This window comes from Haplochromis burtoni, unplaced genomic scaffold, assembly GCF_018398535.1.
Source record: "Haplochromis burtoni strain Fernald_Lab_line unplaced genomic scaffold, NCSU_Asbu1 Contig_54, whole genome shotgun sequence".
NCBI lineage: Eukaryota > Metazoa > Chordata > Actinopteri > Cichliformes > Cichlidae > Haplochromis > Haplochromis burtoni.
In genome coordinates this window covers 913,261-924,873 of record NW_024582415.1, presented here as the reverse complement: position 1 = coordinate 924,873, position 11,613 = coordinate 913,261, and the positions used below count along the sequence as shown (strand labels likewise).

The window sequence follows — 11,613 nt, the reverse complement described above, 5'->3', positions numbered from 1 at the left end:
TATAGGTCTGAAATGGACCCTAATGACTTCATGTCAGTTAGATATTTTTAAAACAAAGCCTGCAGGGGTTGTGAAATGTGAAAGATCTTTGCCAGGCAGTGACGGGTTTAGATTGTACTTTTTGGGAAATGTAGTCTTTTTCGTCAAGAAAATAGTAGTCAAGAGTCTGTGAACTCTATTACAGCCTCATTTTAAATTTGAAGATTGGCTCATGGTAGTCATAGTTTCCCCCTTCAGCTGAGCTATAATGTTAGTACACTTCCTGTGGGCTGTGGATACCCACAGTAGAAAGAAACCAGTGGTAAATACATACTTCTGTTTTTCGATTTTTTCTTTTCTTTTCGTTGTTGTTGTTTTGATTGAAACATAAACTAGAATCAGGGATTTGAGGAGATAAATATTGAATATTTGACTGGTCTTAAATCGTGAGGCCAAAGAGTATGCAGAATAATTGCTTGTCTTAATAATGAAATGAAACAGGAATTTTGCTAAACCCTGTCCCATTTCCAACATTAAAGTATCGTGATGCTTCTCTTTTGCCATCCTCAAAAGTCACAAAACTCACTGGAACACAAAAAAATATGATTTGAACATGATTTAACGTTTCCTCTTCGCCAAGCGTCATATATTAAATGAAAGTTAGGCGTCAACTGACATAAGACGTTAAGGTTTTGGCATAAGGCTAAACCCCTTTGGTTAATAGCAGCTCTTCTGTTAACCAAAGGTGTGATCCAACTGTAAGAATGTGAAGACAGTGTCATTATGTAGCTCATTAAACTACTAAAGCAGTAAATGACCTAAAGCAAATGAAACAAATATTCTGTGGGAACAGGCTTCTGCACCCACTCCTTTATTTATATCAGTTTACTCAGTTGTTTTCACAAAGACTGGAAGAAACAATGCATACCAGTATTCACAGCTAAACCTTTGTCTTACCTCCTTTGTTTGCGCAGCAAGACAAATGTAAGACATCTGTTGAGCTGGAGCACCTTAGAGTTCAAAATTGCCAAGTTTAAGAAATTCTGTAGTAGTGATGTGAAGACGTTCCTGGAAGGGGGCAGGCTTCTTTTCTGGGATAAGAAACTGAAAGTGCAACTTTTCCCAAAGTTAATAACTGACTCATCGGTCTCATATATACAAAGCAAACCGCATCTGTTAAAGGGTCCCACCTTTAACAGGATGCTACATTCCTTTATTTATAGATATTATTTTACAAAAGCGGTATCGAAGGTTTTAAAAGAGTTAAATTTGTTAAGTAATGCTAAACAATCTAAGGAAGGATCTTGAAACAGACGAGCCAGCAGTTTATTTTCCTGTCAGGCACATACAGAATGTGGCAGTGTGGGAGAGTCATTGAAAATCCCCTCCAAGGCGGCTCATGAATCATTCCAAGTTGGTCAGGATGTTAGGAGACGATTTGTAATCACAGGCCAAGCCTTTTGTTTCACAGGATGAGGTAGCCCGCCGTCACACGTATGTGTTTTTTTTTAACGTAAACTTGCTTTCCTTATTTGTTTGTCTTTGTTACATCTTGGCATAAAAAGGTAGTTTTTTGGTTTTATTGTGTGTTTTTCCAGGGTTTGAGATACAATTTGTTGATATTTGTGCCAGCACCACTACACCTGTGATTACAGTCAAAACATTTCAAAATAATATATTCTCAAAAACTCTTTCTACATGAGTCGCTAAAATTCTGTCAAATGAGCAACTTTCCACCAGAAACATACATTCCCATTTAAAGTCAGGTCAGTAGTGTCATTCTCTAGTTTGTTTCTCTAGACAATGTACTGAAGCTTCATGAATATCCACAGTATTGCTTCACAATTGCAAATTACAAACTGAGCACACATCTCATTTATTTCCTGCTTATAGCACTTGCACACAGATCATAACATTATCAACCACTTGTTGAAATTTGAGGACCAAACTCCTAAACTCTTTTAAAGTATCTTTAATTTTTCCCAAGTTAAAGAAAGCCATTTCAGAAATGCAAGTGTGTCATTTTCTGACATGTGACATTTGTTGCTGTTTTCTGTGTTTATTTGACAAGTTATTAAATTTAAAACATGTTATGCAGAGGATGGCAGAGACATGAATACAGGAATGAAAGCAAGTTCTGGGTGAATGGATTGTAGCACAGAGCTAATCCCTCTTTCACACCCAAATGCTGACCAATGGGAATCTCCAGTCCTGTTTGCCCGGTTGCATTTTGAGCCACACAGTCACATCCAGCAGGCTCACAGGGGGCTCACGAGTCAATGACTGCACACAGACTGCTGTTGGAAATGTGACTGGATGAAGTTACTATCCTGTCATGTGACCAAAAATAGATATGTATAGTTATATACAAGATTTGTACATATACATTTTCAACTAAAAAAACAGCACTAAGCAAACAGGGGGATTCTTTTCTCAGCTTTATTTCATGCCAGTCATGAGTTAGCAGCAAGTGGTTTGTAGATTACAGTTTTTTTACAGCCGCTAGGACACATTTCTCAATACTTAGGTCACTTTTGCAAAACTCTTCACACAATTCTCCTAACTGACCTTCAGCTTGGCAAAGCAGTTCATTTCACATTCAAAATGCACTACAACTACCAAAACACTTTATTCAGGTCTCAAATAAACTCATTCTTCCAGAACACTAGCAAAGGTTGACAGCCGACAAACACACTTTGTCACCCACAAAACAATGACCTAAAAAACACTAGCAACATGTAGCATTACACAGTGTTTTCTTGTGTAAAACAAGGACACATCTCTGTTTATAATTTCAATATATGTTACTGGAATGAATCAGACATCATGCAGAATTCGTCAATATTTGTTTATGTATTTTTAGTTTTTTGCACTAAGTAATCCCAAAATACAAGAATTTGTATACACACCATCCACTGATACACATACAATAGTAATGCTAATCTACTCGGTCTTCTCCATTTGGCCACAGGTTCCCATCCACATCACATCTTATGTCATATAGGGCAATACACCTAGGAAAGAATCTTCTGGCATGCCAGAATTGAAGGAGTTGAAAAATTGAAGGAGTAACACCTGTGTAGATGTTCATCTACAATGAGAATCAGCTGTGGCTGGTTAAACTGCATTTTTAGATTTAAAATATGTTTCAATAAAATATTGCTGTTGAATTTTGCTGTCTTATTCAGTTTTGCATTATGTTATTGTTTTGGCCCTAAGTTTAACAGTTTTGAAAACAGTATGTAAGTACATGCAAAATGTCCTGTACGTACAAAGATTTTTGGCAGTTGTTGTGTCTGAGTGAGAAAATAATTCATGAAATTTGAGAGATGTAGTCATTGAATGCATTTTGTGCCAAAACAATGATAACTGATCCTCAGTTTAGCCCACATAGACTTCTGTTGTGCTCACTGTGTGAGGAGTTTTGCAAAAGTGACCTAAGTATTGAGAAATGTGTCCTAGCGTCTGTAAAAAACTGTAAGATATCAGCCATATGCAGTGTGCTTCCTCTATGGATGACACATCCACATAAATTTGGATGACACATAAATTTAAACTGTACTCATGAGCTGTTCATTTTTAGCAGAGCAATTTGAAACGGTATGTGAGATAAGTGAGAAAATTGTTTGATGGCATTACATTTTATGCAGACTAGAAAGCAAATGTTCCTTCTTTTGTTCCAAAATGGTAACAACTGGCAGGTGCTAACTGTTTACTACCCAGAAAGTCTCTCTCTCTTTTTTTGGTATGGCAGTGAATTAGTAATTGAAAATATATTTTAAAAAGTATGTACTAATACTGGCTTCATTCAAAGTTCAAACTGTAACTGTTGTTGTTATTATTGTTGGTTTGCATTTCCCGTAAATGGGCCACCACCGCGCTTTAACTACAACATCAGTAGCACAGTGGCACGGTGGTTTGCACCGCCACATCAAGAAGGCCCTGAGTTCAATTCCACCATCAGGCTGGGGTCTTTCTGTGTGGAGTTTTCATGTTCCCCCTGGGTTCTCTGGCTTCCTACCACAGTCCAAAGCAGGGAGTGGGGATATGTTAATTGGAAACTCTAAATTGCCCATAGGTGTTACTGGTGACCTGTCCAGGGTGTATAGGCTCTAGTGCTTTAAATATACAGACAAGAAAGAAATGCAAAATATATTCTGAATGAAACTTGCTTTCCAATGCTTCCATAGAACATAATAGCTGTTTAACTGCATCAAGAAAAAATATCTCTGGTGCGTCATCGAGGTTAATGATATAGTATAGTGTTTTCCTGTTTTCCAAAAATGTAAATGTAGAAATGAAAGAGATGTGAGACTGAGAGGCTGTCATTTTGTGTTTGTGTTTGGTAGAAAACACGGTACCATCTATTCTCAACCAATTTGCTGCACATCCATCTCCTTGTAACTCAGCTTCATAATATAAGGCCAGTACTGAAACTAAATAATTAGTCTGCACAATTACTTAAAATCTCAAGACAAAAAAAGACCTCACCACTCCTTCATTTAAGTTAAATGTTGTGTTGTGTTGTTCATGGACTTCCCTGACAACGAATGACTTACTCACTTTACAAACATTATTCACTTTATTCACCAAATGGTAGCACTCACAATTGTACAATTTCATATCTGTAAACTGAGAGACAGTTAAAAGGGTGGAACAATCACACATGGAGCAAATGGAAAATTTTAATGCCTGTTTTCTCAGTCTGTGCAAAACAATGATACACAAAAAAAAATTGCCAACATTTCCAAGGAATGTTCCACTTTGTTGAATCTGTGGCATGAAGATTTAAGGCAGTTCTAAATGCAAAAGGGAGTCAACCGTGGTACTTGCAAGTCTACCTAAAAAAGTAGGTTAGTGTGTATATAGCAAGCAAGCAAGCAATTTATTTATATATTACATACTGTGTCATATGCCAAGGAGTAAAAATGGGTTTTAAGGCGTGTTTTAAAAGTGGACAGTGAAGGGGCCTCTCTAAGGGGCAGATTGTTCAAGAGATTAGGAGCAGCAATAGTATAGTACCAAAAACAATCATACAAATAAGAAAAAAGCTAAACCTTTCTAGATCTTTAGCTAATTGTTATGAGCCATCACCTCTTACTGACAGAATGACAACTGCAATGAGTGTTTGTTTCACCATCATAACCAAAAAATGATATAACAGGAGTATTTGTATTGTGAACCCTGTTGAAACTGCTACATTTTACTAATATAAAGAAAAATATTCTTCTTGACTGGCAAAGCCTCATGACTCTAACTCTTTACTTTGATGACACAACATGTTTCTGAAGTTTGGTAGAGCACTGTTCTGGTTGCAGCAGATGACGTACCAATGAGTACAGGTCAGGAATGATCAAATCTAGTTGTTTGATAGGATGTGATATGATTTATTGTCCCCTTAGGGAAAATTGATGTGGACTCAAGTACTGTACTGACACAGAGTTACCACCTGATGGCAGAGTTTGTTCAGAAGATGTTTCTAGGAGGAATATCTTTTAGTATTTATACACACAAAGTAAAAATTCATGTCATGTCTTTTCAGGTCCAGGTAAGTGTCATAAATATACAGCCATGAATTCAGACAGTCCCTCCCAGTTGATGAATACAGTAGTGAATATGGAAGCCTCCTCCTTTCCACTAACAACAGCTTTACTGGTAAGTTTATCTTGCTTCTCTTGTTTTAGGTCCGTCTCCTTCCAGTGCATCCTTGGTACAATGATGTGAGGTAATGTTTGTTTCAGTGTTTTTTTTTTGTGTGTTTTACACACAAAACACCCACACAAAACTTACTATTGAGACGGAAAAAAACATGGATCAAATAAAGGCATTTAAAAAAAACAAACAAAAAACAACAACTATAAACTCAAAAACACAAATCAAGCAAATGCAGTCTCACATTATAAAGAATTTATTGCAGGCAAACAATACTATAAATAATATTTACAAACTATAAAACAACATTCCGTTTTATGGGAGCCACAGATTGCTGGTAAACAGTCTTTCAGTCTCGGGATAACAAGGAGTCCGTTTCTGCAGTTTAGTTATGCAACCCTGACCTGCAAGATGTGTATATATTTGAAAGTACATTCAGGAAATCAATTGGATTTAGATGCAGATTTCAGTTTTCAAGCTCTGAATTTTCCACAAAGGTCTTTGTCAATGTTCGCTTCACAGTTTGTGAATGAATTTAAATATTTTCTTATACAACATTTCTTAATTGGCACAGCTTTCCACAGAGCTTTGGAACACTTCAGTTAGCTGCAGCCAGATGAATAGGTGAACAGCCCAAAATATAGTATTTAATATTGACGGTGTGATGCAATATCACAACAGTAGGGATAAAGGCTGTAATACGTAGTAAAACAACCAACTCACTCATCTACAGAGAATTTAACATCAGAATAAAGCATCTCTGTGATGCTGTTTTTCTGGCCTCTACCTATAGACTGGGGGAATTAATTAGCAGTTAACAAATTATGCACACATTAGATTAAAACACATCCACCTTTAAGAAAATAACAACAACAACAAAAAAAAAAATCCACAGCAAACTACTTCCCTCTTGGCATTTAGTTTAGGCAAAGGAAAGAAAATCTTGGAAGCTACTTCAAAAGAACAAAGAAAAAGCTTCCATGTCAAAAGAAGTCTAAATTCTTCAACCTTCTGAACAGTTATCCCACTGATTGTCCCAATTTTTCTAATCAACACTGACTGAAAACAGTGTCGTTAGTGCAACTATGAACAGCTCGTTTTGTTAAAATGCTTGCAGTAAAATAAAAATCTGAGCCTATCAAATGCTAGTTTTTTCTTTTTCTTCCGGCACGTTGAGTGGGAAAAGTACAGTATATGCCTGCTTCAGACTTTCACATTCTTCGCTCTCACGTCATTGTTGTCGTTTCCTCTCCGACTCTAAACAAAAATTCTCAAAAGCTTCTATCATCTCTGGCTCCATCTCGTCCTCAAAGTCGTATCTGTGAATGCAACACAAGGGATTTAGAGGCATGGATGTTACTTTTAAGATCCTTAAAAGTAAAATGTGTACATTAAAGTATTTGGCATTTCAAAGCATATTCAGAGAGACACACACACAGCTCTGAGAAAGAGAGAAAGAGCGGGCGGGGGGGAGCAGGAGTGAGTTAAGCCCTCTTTCACACCCAGCTGCTGACTAAACTGAATCTGAGACTGTGGACAGCCCTGTTGCATTGTGGGGCAGTCAAACACAGCTGCCAAGCTCAGGGGCCCACAGGTCAGTGGTGGTCACATGACTTCTCTTGGGAAGCTACTATCCGATCACATGACCAAAGTTGTGCAAGCATGGTGACACAGTTGAATTCATACAAAATGTGGTCTAAATGACACCACGGTAACATGATACAAAGATTAAGCTAATTAGTGCACCTGCAGTGTTACTGTGTGTGCGCACTATGAGAAAGGTGTAATACTTTTACAGAAAAACTCAAATTATTGCACTTAGCGGCTCACATTTGTAATTCTCCAGGTTTACATACTCTTACTTGCCAAAGTAAACAAGGAGTTTGATATTAGATGAGAAGAGAACCACAATGATGTCTGCAACACATTACATGTGTGGATTAATTGTGTGCCTGAAGGGCATTCAGATGTACAAAAACGAAAAATAAAAAAATGCTAATGCTGTATTCAGCAAATTCAGCATTTGGTGAATGACTATGGAGGGCAAAACTGTCAAACTAAGAAATTAGCCAGTAAATTAATCCGGTTCACCAAAAATAATAAAGCTTTTTAACAAATACTTTATCTGTGTTTGTATTAAAGCCCACATTTATGTTGTCACACTGATTTTAAGTGTATTTTTCTTTCAATTTATCTACTTCTACTTTTTCTGTGTTATTTTCCCTATATGTATTCCTCTATTTCTATATGCATTAGCAGAGAATTAACAGGTGTATCTAGTTAACAAAGCAAGAAGCTTCAGTAAATAAGATAAGAGGGGGGGAACCAAAAATAAATAAATAAGTCCTTATGATCCTTATCAATTACATTTACAGTGGGTACTTACATTTCATTTCCATTTTCACCATATACATCATGGAAATAGTCCTGCCTGTCCAGCATCTCTTGGTATTTTTCAGCATAATCTGTAAAACCATAGAGATAACAAGATCAGCATCATAATCGTATGCCAACTTAAAGTAGTAGCAACATGTAAATTACATACAGGACAATGACCTGACTGAGGAGAGCCAAGAAAACATTTAAAAATGTGTTCAACAACACAGACGTAATTGTGCACGGGTCAAATTTAGAACAATTAATAGAAAGATTCTATTCTATTCGGCAAATACTTGCTGCTGTTTAAACTTAATAGTATGCACCTACAGCCTGCTCAAACGCTACTAGACAGTCCCTAAAAGGACTACAAGTGGACTGGAAACAGAAACTTGAAAAGAGCCAGTTTAAAAACGCACATATATTTTAAAAAGTCCCTTGCCTACAGATGTGTGCATATCCACATGAAGGGCTGATTTTTTAATTTTCTGTATGCATGGACATATCTGTAGACTGACCTGGGTCTGCTGCTGTGAAAGGAGTGCCATCTTCTGTGTAGAATGTAGGTTCATTCTGGAAGGTTGAAACACAAATGCATGAAAAATAAGAAATAAAGAGGGAGTGAAAGATGCAGAATTAAAGGAAAGCCAAAAAGAGTGATATGAGGAGCATGCCACAGTTAAAACTGACCATGAAGTAGTTGGGGTCATTGTCTGGTGTGGCACTGCTAGCTGCTGCAGCTGCAAGGACTCTGCCCCAGTCACTGGACCTCAGCTCCACTAGTTTAAGAAGCATCTGTCTCACATCTCTGAGAAGAAATATTAATAAGAAACTTTTCTAATCAAGCTGATATGGTAATTTACGGCTAAATCTTAAATTATGGCACATGCTCCCTTGATCCTAAGTTTAGAAATTTAGAAAATTGTGTTCATTTTCATGAATATTTCACGAAAATAAATCAAAAGATTTTTGATGACCTGATGAACGTGTTCACATGTGACCATCAGAGGCGACTATGCGTCTTTCTTTTTAACTACAAAGTTCGATTTAAGAAGAAGCGGTACATAAAAGATCAGACTGGTTGTCACACCTGCTGCAGGCAGCATCCAGAACAATATCTTCTATTCTTTTGATTAATTCTCCCATGTGCGACTCTCCACTCTCTTTCCAGGCATCATCCAAGACAGAACCTGTCAACTGCAAATTCAAAACATTCTTATTTCCTCCATTAATGATGGACAAACATCAAAAGATTTGAAAAAATTAAATTAAGTTAAAAATCTGGTAACATTTTCAACTGAACTCTGACACCTTAAGCAGTTTGACAGCGCAGATGAGATTTGCATCCACAGGACTGGAGAACAGACTGATCAACAGGTCTTTCAGAGCACCTAGTAGGACACGTGCTCGAACTGGAGGTCCCTGTCCACTTTTTATCTAAAAGATAAAAGATTTACACACATGTGGAAAAGTGAATGACACAATTAAAAGATGACAGTAATCTGGTCAGTATTCTGGTGTTTGGGACTTACACTGTGAGATGCTCCTTCCTAGCTCCAAAGACAAGATTACTAACTAGCTGCCAGGAAAGTAGTGAGGCTGCTTATTAAAAGAAAACCTTGCATACACTAGGACACTAAGCTATGCAGCATTTCAAACACTCAAATTATATTTGGTGATTAATTTTGGCATTTTTTCATCTGTTTGAGAGCAAACACGATGGATTTATAAATTTAATGGCCGATTCATTCTGTCTACTTTGAAAGCTCTGCCACTGCTAACCTGCATTTCCATACTTGTGGTTTCCTACTGAGATGTTGCCCAGATTGCTTGTTAACATGTCTATATCAGCTGCCTTAAGTCTCTTCTCCTGACATCAGGAAGATTGAAAACTAACCTCTTCTGACTGCAGCTAGCAACTGTTTTCTTTGCTGTGATCTGTAGCTCTGCTGCAACCTAGAGGGCCGCTCTAAACCAGGACCCGCAGCAGATGGAGAACTGATTGATGCACACTTGCGCTAGGCTCACTAAGGCTGAGAACAGACCAAGGACTACTAACACTAGATGCTCTTTTGAACAATAGAGTCTTACTATAGGAAAAAGACTCACTGGGGTAAGCAGACATCTCCCAGCTATCAACACAAGCAGAATCCAAAGGAGAGACTGCAGCGACTCTGAGTTCTTACCTCCAAATGTAGGTACAGCTCTCCCAGAAACAGCACATACGAGTGGAATTTCTTCTGAGTCTCTGGCTCTCCACGAACAGCTGCATCCCTTTGTTGAAACTCTGTTTGACATCTGCAACAGACAACATTCTTACTTTTGAAGTCACAAACTGAATCTATGGGTGACATTCTGTGGTGCTGTACACCTTACATATGTTTATTAACTCTTATATTTATATGCCAGGCAGGTCACAGGGTAAAAGTCTGGCCCCATAGTTTGGAGTGTTGGTTTAAAAAAAATAAAGTAAAAATAAAATAAAATAAAAGTTTTGCAGAAATAGTGAAGAAAATAAAATCCCCATCTTTAATTACAGCTAATTACTTACAACAAGCAGAGATGGAGAGTGTCAGTATTATAACAATTAATAAACTTGTATTATTTTATATTGATCCTGCCCAGTGCAGTGGTTAAAAATGGTTATATACATCTTGATTTACTTTTCATAGGAGCTTGTCCAAATTTTATACATACAAATCAGAAGGAGAGGGGGGAAAAAAGACCTTTTCAGAAGGAGCTGACGAAAGTTGCCGCTTGCCGGGGTGATTATGAGATGATGGGAAAGGTAGTTACAAAGCCTGGCACCAGTATAAGCGAAGTTTGGAATAGAAGTGGACTGCAATAAAAAGAAAGGCAAAGATATTAGTGAGGCACCCTTTACAAAATTGCATGTATTGTAAATGCATTTTGTAAATATGTGTCTAAAGGTTTTAAATTATATTATACACTGCCTAAAATTAAAGACTGAACCTGTGTGTAGATCAGCTCCACCAGCTCCTTCAACAACTCTTCAGTGGTAACCCAGGAATTGAGAATACCAGCAATGTCTTCAACATCTGACTCAAAGGACCCTGGCGAGGAACTCAGGTGGCCAAGAAAGTCTGTGACTGTATCAGCCAGAGTTGGTTCGCCGTAATAGGCATCGCTGTCATCATAGTAAGCGGAGTCCTATACAAAAATCGAAAGAAAAACATGAAAATTCAGAGAAAAATTCAACAATAACTCCAAAAACTATCACCATAAAATGCATCAGGATCAATGTGTAGTGTGAAACTGTTCTCTTACATCATATTGGTTAAATCCCAAAGGCACAAATTCGGGAGCATTAGCTGAAAGCTTTGATGACTTGATCATGGAATCCACATCATTACCACCTCTTGAAGCAGATGTGTTGTTGTAATTTGGACTCTGCGGAGGTCTGCTTTGTCTTCTATAATCTGGAAAAACAAAAATATTTCCAGGCTTTGCTTCATGGGAGACTACAAAGGTGTTTTTAAAAAAGAGAAATTAAAAAAAATACTGCTGTAATGTGGTTTATTTTTAACAATCTTTGGGGCAACAAAGAAGGTCTGTAACACTGAGGAACAAGCTTTATCATTGGAC

At 37.4% G+C, this 11,613-nt stretch overlaps 1 protein-coding gene across 1 annotated transcript in view; it reads right to left on the bottom strand.

Moving 5' to 3' along the window:
- Positions 1-5,871: 5,871 nt before the first annotated feature.
- The window catches only part of paip1 (poly(A) binding protein interacting protein 1), an 8,525-nt gene continuing 2,783 nt past the window's right edge, over positions 5,872-11,613 (bottom strand). Inside the window, exons 2-11 of the mRNA XM_005924440.3 lie at positions 11,296-11,447; positions 10,981-11,178; positions 10,734-10,846; positions 10,194-10,305; positions 9,319-9,444; positions 9,098-9,204; positions 8,698-8,815; positions 8,526-8,580; positions 8,018-8,096; positions 5,872-6,950 (exon numbers count right to left, since the gene is read on the bottom strand). Coding sequence (XP_005924502.1) covers positions 6,863-6,950; positions 8,018-8,096; positions 8,526-8,580; positions 8,698-8,815; positions 9,098-9,204; positions 9,319-9,444; positions 10,194-10,305; positions 10,734-10,846; positions 10,981-11,178; positions 11,296-11,447 — 1,148 coding nt within the window. The 3' untranslated portion in view covers positions 5,872-6,862. The remainder of the gene's footprint in view (positions 6,951-8,017; positions 8,097-8,525; positions 8,581-8,697; positions 8,816-9,097; positions 9,205-9,318; positions 9,445-10,193; positions 10,306-10,733; positions 10,847-10,980; positions 11,179-11,295; positions 11,448-11,613) is intronic.